The 16660-nt window shown below is 56.1% G+C and overlaps 1 protein-coding gene across 1 annotated transcript in view; it reads right to left on the bottom strand.

The window, feature by feature from the left end:
• Positions 1 to 415: 415 nt before the first annotated feature.
• The window catches only part of RNF212 (ring finger protein 212), a 29861-nt gene continuing 13616 nt past the window's right edge, over positions 416 to 16660 (bottom strand). The window contains exons 5-12 of the mRNA XM_025437856.3: positions 16316 to 16374; positions 14893 to 14945; positions 14746 to 14806; positions 13911 to 13956; positions 9911 to 9974; positions 1567 to 1639; positions 753 to 898; positions 416 to 591 (exon numbers count right to left, since the gene is read on the bottom strand). Coding sequence (XP_025293641.1) covers positions 554 to 591; positions 753 to 898; positions 1567 to 1639; positions 9911 to 9974; positions 13911 to 13956; positions 14746 to 14806; positions 14893 to 14945; positions 16316 to 16374 — 540 coding nt within the window. The 3' untranslated portion in view covers positions 416 to 553. The remainder of the gene's footprint in view (positions 592 to 752; positions 899 to 1566; positions 1640 to 9910; positions 9975 to 13910; positions 13957 to 14745; positions 14807 to 14892; positions 14946 to 16315; positions 16375 to 16660) is intronic.

The following is a 16660-nucleotide window of genomic DNA, read 5'->3' as shown; positions in this document are numbered from 1 at the left end:
GACAGAGGGAGCCTCAGTCCCTGCGGGCAGAAGGGCCTGTTGGCTCCCTGCCCCACCGCACACCCACTGCACCGCGAGCGTCACCCTGAGAGAACACAGACCAGGGCTCCCCACCAGCATAGGTAGCTGCCACCTAAAAGTCCATGATTAGCCCTGGAAGCATCATAGGAACCCGTGTGGTCCTGACCAGCTGCCCTCCCCCGCGGAGCCGGAGGACTTGTTCCCGCGCGGGCGCCTGCGTGCAGGTGCAGGCGCAGGTGCAGGCCGTGGGGCCCCACCCGGCAGGCCCCTCCAGCCGGGCCTCCCGCGGCCAGCCAGCATGGGCCTTCAGTTTGCTTCAACACCAGCGTCTTAAGGAAGTTTGAAGGTAATCAAAAAAGCAAAGTTGCAAACATCACATATGTGCTGCCCCAGATAATTGGAAAAATACTTTATTCAATGGTATTACTTTATTCCACGAGAAAGAACAGATGACGACTTATGCCGCGTAAAGTATGGCTGGTGGCGAGGGAGCCCCGGGTGGACGGACGGGACGGGGGGGGCAGGACCTCGTTCACCTTCCATGCGCGGCTCCCCTGAGGCCAGCAGACCCTGTGGGACAGGGACAGCGTGATCCGAGGCGAACGCCCGTGAGCGCCACGCACCCAAGCTCAGCAGTGCAGCTCTCTACTCCCCCCACACGGACTCCCACGCGCACTCCACACACGCTTTCCCAAGAGAAGCATTTACGTGTCAAAGCAGAGCACACTTGCCTACATGCTGCCTCTGCAGCAGTGCTGAGATGCTGATGGGTGGCCTGGGGGCCAGCACCCGGGAGCCCGCCAGGCTGGGCGAGTCCTCTACTCCCGCTGGGCCTGGGGCCTGGGGCGTCCTGCAGGGGACCTGCAGCGCTGGGATCCTAGGAGCCAATCCAACAGACACACATGGTCCTCGCCCCTGCGAGCGGGTCTGCGCCCAGCACTGGCCCTCCTCTGGGCTGATGCGCTCTGGCGGGGAGGGCCAGTCCCCCGGGCAGCAGGTCCCAGGCATGGCCCCGGGCAGGCTGGGGGCACACAGGGCGGGGTTCCAACATGCAGCAGAGCAGATGAAGCCCCAGGGTGAGGATGGAGTCAGGGGCTGTGGTATGTTTAGGGCTGGCGCTTGGCGGCCAGGCCAGCCCCACGTGCATCTGCAGACGGAGCTGCAGCAGGACAGCTGCGGCCACATGCCTACTTACCTTCCAGGACCGTGTCTACACCAGGCAGAACTGAGAGCATTACCACCCGCCCTTCTATAGACATGTTTGCTGACCTGGGTCTGTTCCTGGGACGAGATACCGTGTGGCCATGAAATGGCTCCTTTGGAGTGACAAGGTAACTCCTTGGTGACAAGGTAACTGCCTAAGTTACATTTTAGCTTCAAAGAAGCACAGCATACAGTGGTCTACACAATATACTCCTACTCAGGACACGCGCAAACTGGTTTAAGAGGAGCCCACGGAGGGCTGAGTACAGCATCTGCAGGGAGTCGGGCGGTGAGCGCGCCCACTTCTCCGCTGGGGCATCCGCGGAGCCGGCGGGACATTACCTGAGAGCCTGGGACCCGCTGCTGAGACTGGGCATCAGGCCGGGGAGCTGAGGGCCGCCGTGGGAGACGCTGCCTGCGTGCACAGGGTTAGAGGTGAGACAGGGCGGCGTGTCCCCCACAACCCCAGAGACCGCCCTCCACACCTCCCAGGTGGGGGGAGAACAGGGGGCACCCAGTGCTTTGTCCCTGCGCTGCAGCTGCTCCGGGGACATGCACCGGGGGCCCCGCAGAGCCTCAGCCTGACACCGCGCTCCGGGCTCCGCAGACGCTTGGAGACATGCACCCGGCCCCTCACTGTCGGTCTTGGCTCCTGTTACTAAAAACCACTGGAGGGAAAGAGCTGCTAGAAGCTTCCAGCTCTGGTGAGCCCTTGCGGCCAGCACTAGCTCGTCTCCACCCACACTGCAAGGTATCCACACTCCCGAATTTCTGCTGACATCCTTCACACTAATGAGAAGCTTCCTCTAGAGACGTAAACAGCCCCCGGCGTGCGTTAGTCATAGCAGAGAGCAAATCTCAAGGCTGCTCTTGTTTAACACCCGAACTCTGCATCCAGATTTTGGAGAATTTTAACAGGAGAATGGCAGGGAAAAAAAGGACAGCATTTCAGGTGTCCATGTTCCTTCCGCAGTTGAAGGACTTGGGTCAGAAAGGGCAGGGCCCCTCCCAGGGCTGCATGGCGCCCACGGGCCAACGGGGATTGTCTGTCCAGCTGTGGGAGGCGCGCGCCGCGGGAGGACTCCGCTGCTGGCAGCACCGCGGCAGCCCGAGTCCGCAGGTGACCCTCTGGAGCTCTGCAGACATACTGAGAATCCGGGAGACAAAGCGTCTCCTGTGTTTTATTCTCGGCATTTTGTGACGGTTTGACACCGTGGGGCCTTGCCTGCCCTGGAGGACCCCCCTCCCAAGGCAAGCTGACTCCCAGGCAGCACAGGTGTGTCTGTCAGCCCACCTGTGACGTGAAACCTGAGCCCTGAGCCCTGAGCCTGTGCTCCGGATCACCTCCCTACCCCACGGCGTCTACACGCGGCCAGCGTCTCACAAGACAGCCCCTACCCTGCCCTGCAAACTGCTCTTACGACCCCAACTAGCCAACCCCAAATCTGGCCAGCCTGCTCCCACCCCACCATAGGCGTGGTGCGCCTGCCTGCCACTTCCAGGAGACTGTGAGCACAGTGTCATCTGCACGGCAGCCCCTCCTGCTCCGCCGGCCACACGGCCGATGACACCAAGCCCAGTACGCCCCAACATGGGGCAGGACCACAAACAGTAATGCTGGCTTTCGTGCTCAACCCCTTACAGCTGACGGAGGCCGGGTCTTATTTATTCTTTACAGCAATTTGTGGAGAGAACGGTCACCAACAGAGATGAGGAAGCAGAGGCCCCCAGAGGTCATCTCACGGGGGCCGCTCAGGTGGAGCCCCCTGAACCCAGCAAGGTGGCCCCCCCGCCCCAGCACATGAGAACCCAGTGACACTTCTGCAGAGCAGAAGACCGTCCCCAGCCACGCAGGAACTCAAGAGCACAGCAGGACCCGGCACGTGGGTGCTCAGCTGTCCCCCTCCTTCCGCCCTCACTGAAAACATGTGGTCAGGCTGATGCTCCACGATCGCAAGACGCCAGCAAGTCAAGGCCTGTAATTCCTGTTTAGGAAAGCAATACTATTAAATGCACTTTACAAAGATTTCCGCTGAGAAACGAAAAACATTTGTTGTTTGGGGGGGTGGGGGTGGAAGTTTCATTATCCAGAATATGGAAAAACTCATCCCCCTGTGATGCCGGACGGACAAGAGCACTTATGGATGGAGCAAGGTGCCCCAAAAGCAGGTGATGTAGTGTGGCTGGGGCGGGGGAGGAGCCTGGGCCGGGTGGAGAGATGCCGGCACCCAGGCTCATTTACCTCCTAGAGGCTCTGTCTCCAAATACAGTCCTGGGGGTGGGGGTGGGGGTGGGGTTAGGGCTTTGACATATCAATTTTGAGGGGATAAGAAGCAATTTGTGTAAAATGATACACTGAATATATTTAATGCAAAAAAAAAAAAGACAGCTAAGGAGATACAGACGAAAAACAAACAGCAAATAACAAATAGCAAAATGGCAGATATATATCCCTAGATGCTGATAACCGTATTTGCCATCAACGGACCAAACACGCCGGTGAAAAGGCAGACAGGGGATCCCTGGGTGGCGCAGCGGTTTGGCGCCTGCCTTTGGCCCAGGGCGCGATCCTGGAGACCCGGGATCGAATCCCACGTCGGGCCCCCGGTGCATGGAGCCTGCTTCTCCCTCTGCCTGTGTCTCTGCCTCTCTCTCTCTCTCTCTGTGTGTGTGACTATCATAAATAAATAAAAATTAAAAAAAAAAAAAAAAAAAGGCAGACAGTAGAAGAATGGACCAGGCAAGAAGAAAAGCAACATCTAATACTGTCTGCAAGGGGCATGCTTTGGATTCAAACACAGTTGAAAATTAAAAAGAATGGGAAAAGCTATACCCTGAGGACTGTAACTAACCTGAAAGCTAAATGAAGAGAATTCCACCATCAAAGGCAATTACTGAGGCATAAGTTGATCAATAAAAGACAGACCTATACACAGAGACCCACAGAAGATCCCCTAGATAAATCAGACATCTAGCAAGTGGAGAGACAGGCACGCCATGCCAATGGATTCAGACTCAAAGCTGTTAAGACAGCAGTTCTCCCCCAAAGTGATGTGCAGAAGCAACACGATTCCTATCAAAATCTCAGCAAGCTTATTTGGTAGAATTTGACAAATGGATCTTAAGATTTATGTAAAAATGTAAAGGACCTGGAATGGCCAAAATCATTTTGGTAAAGCCAGAGGACCTACACTGATTTCAAAAATTTGCAGTAAAGCCAAAAATAATCAGGAAGATGGTATTTTTAAAAATTTTAATCTCTACACCCAATGTGGGGCTCAAACAACCCCGAAATCAAGAGTTGCCTGCTCCACCTGCTGGGCCACCACCGCCCCTAGGAAGATGGTATTTTGATCAGTGGAAAAAAATACAAAGTCCAGAAGAAACATGTGGCAGTTATGGCCAATTGATTAGCCTCAGTTTCAGGCTGTATCATATGCATGATTACAGCAGACTCATGTACAAGAATCTTGCATCCCGTAACCTCAGCAACCTTGATTCCTACTAGTAGTCTTAAAAACCCCTTAGGATTTTCTGCTCCAAGGGCACCGTCTATGATAAGGACACTACATGCATTCTCTCCCGCCCGACGGGGCTTTCACTTCCTTCTCTGGCCACCCTGCCCTGGCCAGGGCCCCCAGGGGATGCTGGACAGGAGAGGAGCCGTGGACTGTGGGCGCCACACCCCTGCACCTGGTCTCAGGGGACAGCATGCTCCCTCTCGACGGTACCCTGCTGGCTGTGGGTTTCCTGCAGATGCTCTTTACCCGGCGAGCAAGATGCCATCTATATTACATGTTTCTTGAGAGTTTCTACCATGGATGATTACAGAATTTTGTCAAATTATCTGCTGAAAAGATCTGTTTTTTACATCTTTTACTTCTACTAACATACTTAATTGGTCTTTAGATGTCAAAGAACTTTGAGTTACCAGGATAAACCCCATTTGGTGATGGTATACAACCCTTTTTCTATGTTGCTAGATCTGATTGCCTCATATATTTTAAAAGAATTTTGCATTCAAATTCATAAGGAATGCTGTTCCATTTTCTTTTGTTGTCTTTGGCTTTAAGACATTGCTGTTCTCAGGGCAGCCCCAGTGGCACAGTGGTTTAGCACCGCCTGCAGCCCGGGGCGTGATCCTGGAGGCCCTGGATCAAGACCCACGTCAGGCTCTCTGTATGATGCCTGCTTCTCCCTCTGCCTGTGTCTCTGCCTCTCTCTCTTGGTCTCTATGAATGAATAAATAAAATCTTAAAAAAGACATTGCTGTTCTCATAAAATTAACTGGAAAGTATTCAATCCTCTCCTATTTTCTGGAAGAGTTCATACAGGATTACTATTACTTCATTATATGTTTCATAAAATTCACCCATGAAGCTATTGAGAAATGGGCTTTTCTTTGTGGAAAGTTATCAAAATTACTAATTCAACTTCTCTACTTGATAGAGCTTTATCCAGATTTACTGTTTCTTCTCAAGGTGGTTTTGATGATGTCTTTTTAAGATTGTATCCATTTCATGTAAGTCATCTACTTTGTTGGCATAAAATTGTTCATAACATTTTCCTGTAATTCTTTTGATATCTGTAGGGTATGTAGTGATGTCCCTTCTTTCATTCCTGATACTGGTAATTTGTGCTTTCTTGGTCACTCTAGGCAAAAGTTTATCAATTTTGCTAATCTTTTCAAAGGACAAATTTTAGGTTCCACTGAGTTTTCTATTTAATACACTTCTAATTTATTTAGTTGTAGCTTCTTAAGATTAACTCACTGGCTTTAGGGGGAATCCCTGGGTGGCTCAGCGGTTTAGCGCCTGCCTTTGGTCCAGGGCGTGGTCCTGGGATCTGGGATTGAGTCCCGAGTCAGGCTCCTGGCATGGAGCCTGCTTCTCTCTCTGCCTGTGTCTTTGCCTCTCTCTCTCTATGTCTATCATGAATAAGTAAATAAAATCTTTAAAAAAAAAAAAGATTAACTCACTGGCTTTAGAGCTTTCTAACCTAAGTACCTAAAGCTATACATTTCCCTCTAAGCATTGCTTTACCTGCATCTTATAAATTCTGGTATGTTGTACTTTCATTAAATTCGTTTTCTGATGTTGCTGGTGACTTTTTTCCTTGATCCATTCAAAGTCTGTTATAATTGTATTGTTTAATTTCTAAATATTGTTTTTTTTCTAATTTGTTTATTCCTAATGTAATTCTATGGTCACCTGAAAATACACTTTGTGTGATTATAATCCCTTTAAATGTGTCAGGATTTGTTGTATGTCCCTGTATGTGGTCTGTTCCAGAGAGTTCCACTTGCAATGGAAAGGAATGTGTGTGGTGCTATTGCCGGGTGGGGTCCACATCTTTCAGGTAAGTCAGTGAGGTTAGCAGGTTACTCGGGTTATTGGAGTGGGATAGGAAATATCCAAATCACAATTGTTGAATTAACCATTTCCCCCTCTTAATTTTGTCAGTTTTGACCTCATGTATTTTGGGTCTTTCATTCTTGGTGTGTCAATAGTAATCATTATGTTTTCCTGGTATATTGGTCCTTTTTGCCATGAAACGCCCATCTCCAATATTTATCTTAAAACTGGTTTTGCCTGTGAAAATAGTCTCTCTAGCTCTGTACAGTTGTTTACTTGGTAGAGGTTTTCCTGTAATTTTCCTATGTGTATCTTCGAGTCTAACGTGTGCTTCTTGCAGACAGCATCCAGCTGGGGCGAGCTCCTGCCCCAGTCTGCCAATCCCTGCTCTTCTGCTGGGAGGTGTTTAGTGTGTTTACATGTGATCTTATCTCCAACTGGTTAGATCCGTGTGGGCTACATCACTGTTTGCTTATTTCCTCTCACGTCTTCCCTTGTGTAGCTTTCTATCAACCTGAGAAGAGTATGGAGATCTCTAAAACTGAACCGTCCATTTCTTCTTTCCATCTTGTCAGCTTTTGCTTCACTAACGTACTCTGTGGTTGCATACACACTATAATAGTGTCTTCCTGATACAGTGACCCTGTGTCACTGAGATGGTCCTCCTCTTCTCCAGAAACATCCTTCGTCCAAAACGGTCTTGTCCAATATTCACACCGCTGCTCTAGCTGGTCTGGTCATGTCTGCGTGCTGTGGTTTCCACCCTGCACCGTGAGTTCACTTGTGCTGTAGATGGTGTGTGGCTGCATCTTCCTCATCCAGTCTGACAACCCCGCCTTCAAAATGGGGTCTGGTCCCTTTCACACTGAAGAGAAGCACTGACATAATTGGATTTACACCTATTTTGCTCTTTATCTATAGGCCTCATGTGCCCTTTTTCCTTCTGGTCTGCCTTCACTGCCTTCTGTGGTAAGCAACTGCTTTTAATATTTTAATTCCTCTTTATTTTAGAACTACTTTCGGAGTCACAGTCGTGCTTACTTTAAACAAGTCTGCTTCTAGCTAACATGGACTAAGTTCTGCAGGGGTACGTCCCCCCTGCTCCAGTACGGCCCCATTCCCCCCGCCTCTGTGCACACCGCCCTATGGGTTACATCTGTTTATGACTCCAGCAAGGGTTATGCTTGCTGCTTCCACAATTTCGCGTTTTGTAAAGTAAGAGAAAGAGACCCCATCCCCTCTGATGCATCAGGTACTTTCAGTGTGTGTCTTCAGCTCAATGCCTTGTTAGATTTCTTGTAGGGCCGATCTGCTAGCAACAATTATGTTCTTGCTACTTTGTGATGTGTTTGTCTTAATCTTTGAAGAAGAATTCTACTAGATACAGCTTGGTTGGCCCAGGCTTGGTGGGGGAGGGAGGGTATCATTTAGGCTCCTTTAGAATTTAAGGTCCATAATCCTTAACACTCTTGAAGAGAGAAAAGACAGGGAAGGTGAAGGAGACACAAGTGGCTGCACGGTGAGATGCAGGGTGTCCTCGCAGGGGACTCTGGGCCTGAGAGCAGATGAGGTTGCTCAGTGGCTGAGGGGCAGAGCCATGCTGATGCCAAGCTGCCCCCAGGAGGTGCCGGTGTTGCGAGCACCCCAGTCCTTTGAGGGAAGCTGGGGCGCCATGTCGGCGACATGCTCTCAGTGGCTCGAGGATACGCTGGCCATAAAGGGTAGGGTGCAAAGCTGGCAAAATGATCACAGCTGGAGAATCCGGGTGAGGGGAAAACGGGAGTTTTTTATGTTGTTCTTACTATTTTTCAGTGTGTCATTTCTGAAGTATTTTCAGAAGAGATTATAAAAATACGAAGTTGAGATACTCATCTTACAATATATCTTAAAACATACTCCAAAGACCTTGGAAAAAGATAAATATTGAAAACTAGAAGAAACGGCATGGGTATGGAAAAAACCTGTCCAAACACAGAAATCTATGAAGCAAACAAGGGCATAACCACAGATTTGAGACATAAAAATGTTAAGCATCTAAAGTTAAAAAAAAATCAAACACAAAATTAAACAGCAAATCAAGATCCTTCATCCTGAGGATCTTATGTATGTGAAGGAAAAAGGGAAAAAAATAGATAAGTCGTGGGGAAAAAAAAAAAGCGCTAAAATGAGGGCATTCAGGCTCAGTCACAGTACAAGGACCAGTCCTTTCCAGAGTGGCAAAGGGGACAGGACGCACACAGGGCAGCCGCCCCATCGCCTCTCAATTCTGCTCGATACATCTGGAAAGCACCCATATTCTCTTATGGAAATGCGTTCCAGGAGAGGATCCAGGGAAGATCAGCATCTCCCCTGCATGCACACTGCACACAGTGCAGATGGCAAGGGGCAAGCGCAGGGGTGGGAAGGGCCGAGGGCATAGCCAGGCTGCGCGGCCAGGCCACAGGTGTCCACCTGGAGGGGAAGACCAGAGGTGTGGGAAGCTCCATGCACACGCTGCTGGTCTCCACAGTGCAGGCCCCACGGCTGCAGGGAAGGTGACAGCCAGTGTGCAGTGGGACAAAGGCATGTGTAGAAAGCTTGCTGGCCTCCCACCTGTGTGGGTGCAGGGGTGCTGGGCCCACAGGACACTCCCAACAAAGGTGAGTGGGGAGCCAGAGCCAGCGTCTGCAAGGAACAGCACCCCAGCACCATGGAAATGGCGTTGACAGGACTCTGGGAGGGACTGGAGGGGGCGTCACGTGTCCTCACCAGGGTGTGGCAGGGAGGTCCGTGCAGGGCAAGAAACCAGCTAGAGTGAGAAACTGCATACACAGGGTGAAGTGCCTCCAGGCTGGCACAACAGGCCCATGGTGGACAGTAGGTGAACGCCCACGCGTGGGTCCTCCCGGCCAGCAGGATCACCACCGCGGTGGCAGCGGCTGAGCCACGTGGGAAGGGCCACCAGAGTCTCCATGGCAGGTGCTATGGAGCCCCCGGCCCCTGAGATGTGATTTTAGTCAGACGTCCAACTCTGATACAGCTGCTAAAGACCCTGGGCCAGAAGCAGAGGCGGTGCAGAGGGCAGAGACGCTGGGCCCCATGCCTGGCCGCTAACCAGCAGTGCCCCCCTAGGCCTGAGCTCATGGGTGCGGTGAGGAGGGCCAAGGCCGGGGGAAGGGGCCTGGCTTCCGAAACCCACCAGCCCCCCGATGGCTCCCGGGAGCAGCCCTGCTGTGGACAACCGCCCCCGCAGGAGCACCTCCCGTCTGTGCCCCATGGGCCACACCCTCGCCGAGGGGCACCGACACAGTGGAGGGCCCTCCCTGGGCGTGGGTGTGGGGACCCCCACTTACCCATGCGTCCGTGTTGGGGTGGGCTGATCAGGGAAATTCTGGCCGGCCCAGCTGCTACCTCGGGCTAAGTGCGTAAACGGAGACAGGTCAGGGCGCCTGGGTGCTGCCGTGGGTCCAGTGCCCCACTCTTGGTTTCAGCTTAGGTCGCGACCTCAGGGTAGCGGGATGGAGCCGCGCAGAGTCAGCCTGGGGTCCTTTCCCTCTGCCCCCACCCCCGCTCGCTCTCAAATAAATACAATCTCAAAAAAACACCAAGCCAGTTTCCGATGCTGCCACTTCTGAGCAAGACTCTCCTCCTCGCAACACGCTTAGTCCCGTCAGTGGCCAAATTCCTGGGTGCCCGGACCGCAGACCCCAAGGGCAGGGCACTCGCGGCTCCTCCCCACACTCGGAGGCCTCCGCCTAGTACCCTCAAGAATGTCAGAAGGCAGAAAACATCATGTCCTTACTGATGTCATACATTTTACCTTTTTTTTTTTTTTTTAAGATTTTATTTATTTATTCATGAGAGACACAGAGACACAAGCAGAGGGAGAAGCAGGCTCCATGCAGGGAGCCCGACACGGGACTCGATCCCAGGTCTCCAGGATCACGCCCTGGGCTGCAGGCGGCGCTAAACTGCTGAGCCACTGGGGCTGCCCTACATTTTACTTTTTAAGGATTTTATTCAAGAGCGAGCATGCACACGCAGGAGAAGGGGCAGAGGGGGAGAGAGAATCTCAAGCAGACTCTCCTCCGCCCAGTGTGGGGCTCCATCTCATGCCCCTGAGACCACCAAGAGTCAGACACTTAACCAACCGAGCCATCCAGGCACTCTTGACATCATAAATTTTAAGATTCTGACAAAAAAAAAAAAAAAAAAAAGATTCTGACGAAATCCTCATTTTGTGCATGTAACGTTGTCACCTGAAATGCAGACACTGAAGGGGCGAGGCGTTCTCAGCCGCACGGGGCCCTGCCCCGGCCATGCACCTGTCACGCCCCCAGGGACGGTCCCTCTCCCCGCCTCCCGGGTGTGGACCTAGTGATGGGGGCACCCCCCTCCGATCAGAGGTGCTGCCCGCACCCAGGCCAAATGCTGTTTGCGGCTGCCTGGGCTATCCCCCGGGGCCCTTCCAACGCCCGGCCCCTGCCGGTCTCTAGACTGGCCACCGCCCGCAGGCCCACATGGTGGCCTGCCTTCCCAGCTCCCACCCGAGGCGACCCACCTCCGTGGTCCTTTATCGCATCGCCCCGCAGCCTCCCCTGGTGGCCCTGCTCCGGGGCACCCTCTGTGACTGTAGGCCCCGCTCACACCCACAGCCGGACTCCACCCTGGAAGGACAGCAAGCAGCACTGTTTTGCCTGGGGAGCGGCTCTCCAGTGAGACGTCCGCTGACCGCACACTCACACCCACGACAGAGCTTCCCGAGGTGAAGCATCTCCCCAGCGTCCGTGGGAATGGAGGGCTGGCCGTGGCTGTCCCCCCAGGACCGGCGTCCTTCCCACCAGCCAGTCCCGGCAACTGCCTCACACTGCTGCACTCAGAGTAAGTCAGAGTGCCCAGCCGCCCACCCTCTCCAGGGCTCCCTGCCCCGTGGCCACCCACTGAGTCAGGGTGCCCGGACGCATACCCCATGTGCCCCAGCAGCCCTTCACACCTGCTCCTCTTGCAGCCTCCCATAGGCCTGTGCCCCTGAGCCCATCTCCAGCCAGCTCTGAACAACCAGCAGTATTTGCAACTTCAACAGAAAATATCATTGTCACAGAAGGACAAAAATCACTAGGCCGTCTTTTCTCACTGTAACTTCTACTAAGAAAGGGCTTTTCTTTGTTGGGTCAGCCCTCGAGTATCCTGTTTTGGGGAGAAGTCAGTAACAGGTGAAGAAAAAAGCATATAAAGACCCAAAGCTCCCTAGACACAGGGCACAGGGGTGGCAGGCACGGGTTCTGGAGTTAGAGGTAGCAGGACAGGGCCCTGGGAGTTCCTGCCAGGTTGGGATGCCGCGCGCTGCTGAGCTGCCTGCAGACCCTGACGGTCTCACGGGGCCCCGCCAAGGGCCCACTCTGAGCACGGCAGGCACAGGCCCCACCTGACCTGACCCCACCCCGGCAGACCAGGCCGGGCCCGGGGGTAATCACAGCAGCTTTAAAGCTCTGCCTCTACTGACAACCTGCTCACTAGAGCTCTTCCCGCGGGAGAATAAACACTCCAGAAAGACCCAGGACTTCCCTGCACGACCAGGGGCCTGGGGCTGCGGGGTCTGGCTCTCCCTGCCCTGGAGCAGCCTAGTGTGGAGTGCAGGCACCAGGGACAACGGCCCCACGTCCCGCCCGGGTGCTGTGGACGCCGCTGGCTGTGCTCAGTGTGCTCAGCACACTGGTGCCCTCGTCTCTGCATCCTCCACGGCTGACGCGTTTGCTCTCTGGATTCTCTTCAAGCGGTTTTTCACATTTTGCTGGCTTCCCTTATGAACTCACGGGGTGGGCTGTGTGCACAGGACACTGGGAGTCAGCTCTCACTGTCCCTGGTAGGAAGCCGCAGGCTGGAGAGCCTGGGGCCCTGTGGGGAGCCATCAGCACCCTGTGCCCCCATGGGCGGTACCCTCTCACCCCCCGTCCAGGACCCTGGGCTCAGCGCAGGGCAGTGGGGAGAGGCACAAAGGACAAGGCCCTGCAGGACCAGCAGGGCTGCTTTGCGCAGGTGTGGTGAGGTGGGCTGTGGTGCCCTCACCGTGCCTCCCCTGCAGCCCCGGCCACTCGCCCCCACTCGTACCCTGGGGCAGGGACCTCCCAGACCAGCAGACCACGGCCCCCACGGCAGCCCCTCGCCAGCCGAGCCCTGTTCTCACATCCCTGGAGGGTGTGTGCTGCCCCTGCCCCCGGCCCCCCCGACCCCCCAGCATCTCCCAGGAGACTGCGCTCCTCCCACCCCCACTGGGTGCTAACTGAGCTCCCGCCGAGGCACCTGCACACACACCCACCCCCAGGGCTCACGGAGCATCCGGGAGCTGAGCCCCACGGAGGACTCGTCTCCTCTGGAACAGGGCAGGCACACCCCAGCCTGCCGATAGTTTTTCTGGAACGCAGGCATGCCTGCTTGTTTCCTTCCCGGAAGCCCTTCTCCTGGAGATGTCCGAGCAGCTCCATGATCCCTGTGTGCCCTGGGAGCAGCACGTGCTACCACGGGGCCTGCGCTCACTCTGCAATTGTGACACCCCACCATCTTCCAGTCCCTCGGCTCTAACACCCGGTGACACGTGAACTTATCAGACCTCAGCCTCTGACCTCCAAACAAGGCCACAAGTGTGTGAGGCTCAGGGTCCAGCCTCTGGGCAGCAAAGGCCAGCAGCGGCAGGTGGGGGCCCGGGGCAGGAGGAGGTGCGCCCAGTGTCCCCCCCGACGTGACGGGCGAGAGACCGGCATGGGGAGGACACGTTGGCACTGCCGCCAACAGCCAGGGTGTGCCCTGCACCCAGCTCACAGCGGCTCTGCATTCCTGCCTGCTGCTGGGATCCACACTCCTCTTCAACGTGCTCCAGGGTGGTCCCTGGAAACAGCGCTACTTCTCACGGAGCAGCCCGAACCCAGTGTGCACCCACGGTCTTCGTGTGCGGGGTGCTGGCCAACACTAAGGTGCGCTGCTGGGCCCCCTTCCCAGGCTGGCCTCTCCTTCTGGGGATCCACTTCCCCAGCTGTGTCCGGAGGCACGGCACCTGGACAGGGAAGCAGCCGAGCTCCCCGCCACTGTCCCCTGTTGGCTCCTCTCCTGAGTTCCTCAGCTGGCTGGGAGGGGTTTGTCCTGACTACCCAGCACCACTCCCTCCCTCCCGCCTGCGGAGGGGGGCGCACTTGCGACTGTTTTCAGGACCCGCCCGGCGAGCCGTCCCACCCGCTCACTGCTCGGCCAGCACTCATCCAAGAGGCCCCACGGTGGCCGGTGGCCGCCTGTCTCCTGGTGCACGGAGAAACCACAGAAGCTGCATGTGGGGGAAGCAGCACAGGGAGCAGGTGTACTTACTTTCCTCGTCGGGGACGGAGTACCGTCGACTTGCATGGACTCCACTCTGTGAAGTGAACAGGGGATATATTTCCTGGGCCCGGGGCTCCGGGGAGGAAGGAGCACCAGCCCAGACCTGTGCCCCCCACCCCGGCCCTCAAGGGCCACCCACAGTCAGGGCAGACGCACAGGGGCGCACTCCTCCGCCCCCTCCTTCCACAGCCAGCTTGTCCTCGCCCCTCTAACTAAGGCCCAGACCCCCTGCACCGCAGGCAGGGGCGTCTCCTCCATTTAGCACTTACTGCCTGACCCGCACGTGTTACACCATGAGCCCCCACGTTTGACAGCGACATGCCATCTGGGCACCCCGCAGGAGATGATGGCAGAAGACAGGACAGAGGACGAGGGGGAACGCAGGCAGAGGGTGAGCTGCTGGAGGAAGCTCGGGCGCTGCCCCAGACACACCCACACTGCGTCAGGGAAGAGTGGGGGCCAGGGCTGCTGCCAGCACATCTCCCGTCATCTCTGTGCAGGTTCCCTTCCAAGCTGCCACCCCCAGCCTGGCTGTCCTGGTCCCAGACCAGAGTCCCAGGGATGACACCCATCAGCCTGGCGTGGGTGTGGGATGGCCTGCAGCCGATCGCTACGACGAAGGGGACGGAGCCGTCATGGGACAGCCTGGACCACACACCTGCTTCTGGGGCTGTGCCGGGGGGCACGTGGGAGGGCCCAGCCCCTGACCCCCGAGCCACGTGTTCCTGTTCGCTCATGGAGCCATCCAGCATCGGGGGGACTCAGAGGGTCAGGGGAGGGCCGTGTGACACCCAGGGGCCCCCGATGCTCCCAGGGCACACACCTGTCAGAGGCTGACGACTCCAGGCGCAGGAGCAGGTGTCCAGCTGGCTTTGCGGAAGGAGCTGTGGTAGAGGTGTGAGCGTTAGGCTGCGTCCAGCCGGGCGAACGCCTCTTCATAGCCCTCCTGTTTCGGCCCCATGTTACTTACTTGAAACTGGAGTTTTCATTGCGCCAAGAAATGGTTCTTGTGACAATCTCATACTAAACAGACAGAGAGAAGGTGTTAATTAAACCACAAACATTTACTCCCGTGTCACTCACTGCAGTTTGGAGCACAAGAAGACAAAAAGCCGGATGCTCCCCGTCCGCCCAGTGCCCTGGGCCCAGCCAGCCTCAGACCCCCCTCCCACGCAGAGAAGCAAGGGGCCCGCGACTCGCTGACGTGCCCGCACTTCATCCTGGGAACAGGGGGCGGGGGCGGGCACGGGCTCCCGCTTGCTGACTTGACACCAAGCTGCTCCTCCTGGGGACACAGCATGGTAACAGAGAGCCCATGGCCTCCGCACCCCCAAGGATGAGGCCATCCTCCCTGGGAATGCAGGCTGCGCCGGGTGTGCGCAAGCAAGCCAGCAGGACGACTGGCCCAGCCAGGCCAGAAAGCTCCACCCGGAGCAAGAGCCCGAGGCATCGGGTGACGTGCCTAACAGAAATGGGAACCAAAACACGCTGACACCACGAAGGTAAAGATGACCCAGGGAAAAAAAAAAAAAAAAGATGACCCAGAACCTTCCGCACATGCAAAATCGAGCAGCCAAAATGAAGTCGAGGTGGGAGAGGTGTGCAGCGCAGAGCTGGGCAGAGAGGCAGGGCCAGGGCCGCAGACCCACATGGGGCACCGAGCGGCACAGCAGGAGGGGCCGCGGAAAGACTGCGGCTGAGAATTTTCCACAGCTCACAAAGGACAGGATTCCTTGACGCCGCGGAGGCCGAGTCAGGGTGACCCACATGGGTGCGCTGCCCTCTGCTGCCCCTGCTCCACGGAGCGGCTGGGAGCCGGGTCCCCCAGAGCACACCCTCACACTGGGGCCGGCTGCTGGGTGTCCTCTCACCCTGCCCGTGGTGGCCTTGGCACGTCGGCGCCCGATCCACAGCGTCCACCCGCAGCCGGGGTCACCCTGCACACGCGAGCCGTCGGTGCACAGCAGCTCCCCAGGACATCAACCCTGCGGCCTCCAACCTGACGTGCGGTCCCCAGCGGGGCTTCTGCGGCGCCCCTGGCCTAACACGCCTGAGCCAGACGAGAGGCCTGAGGCTGCCCTGCCCCAGCCGCAGGCCACACGCGTCCACCTGTCACGGACGCCACAGCCCTGGCAGCAGGCTGCGGGTGGGGGTCCGACAGGGCCTGGCCGCAGAGCCCCTCCGCGCACGGCCCTCTGGGAGCGCCCCCAGGACAACTGTTCCTGTGCTTTCACGGCCCCCTTTGCTTCCTTCTGCTGCATTTTTGCTTCGACGGAAGCTTCTGGCAAATGAACGTGCTCTTTCTTCTGCTGCCCTGGTCACAAGGTCTCAGACAGATGGCCAAGCAGGCGGCACGGTCGGGCACCCCGCGGGAGCTCGTGGACAGCACCCACCTCTGCAGCTGTTCCATCCTCAGCACGGACTTCTGAAGGGATTCCTCCAGCTTCGCGATCTAAACACAACCAGACCCCGGTCATCGGCCAGCTGCATGGACCATCTACATGTCTTCAGCCACGAGTCAGAATGTGGGGGATGGGGCCCCCAGGGGCTCTGTGGCTGAGAGTCTGCCTTCAGCTCAGGGTGTGGCCCCGGGGTCGGGTCCCCGCGGGGAGCCTGCTTCTCCCTCTGCCTGTGTCTCTGTGTCTCTCAGGAATAAATAAATAAAATCTTAAAAATTTAAGAATGTGGGTGACACGACTGCTGTCCTCTTGCTGCAAACCTGCATGGAGTGCAGGCCA

This window comes from Canis lupus, chromosome 3, assembly GCF_003254725.2.
Source record: "Canis lupus dingo isolate Sandy chromosome 3, ASM325472v2, whole genome shotgun sequence".
NCBI lineage: Eukaryota > Metazoa > Chordata > Mammalia > Carnivora > Canidae > Canis > Canis lupus.
Note: the sequence above shows the minus strand (reverse complement) of the source record. Positions and strands in the feature narration are given on the sequence as shown.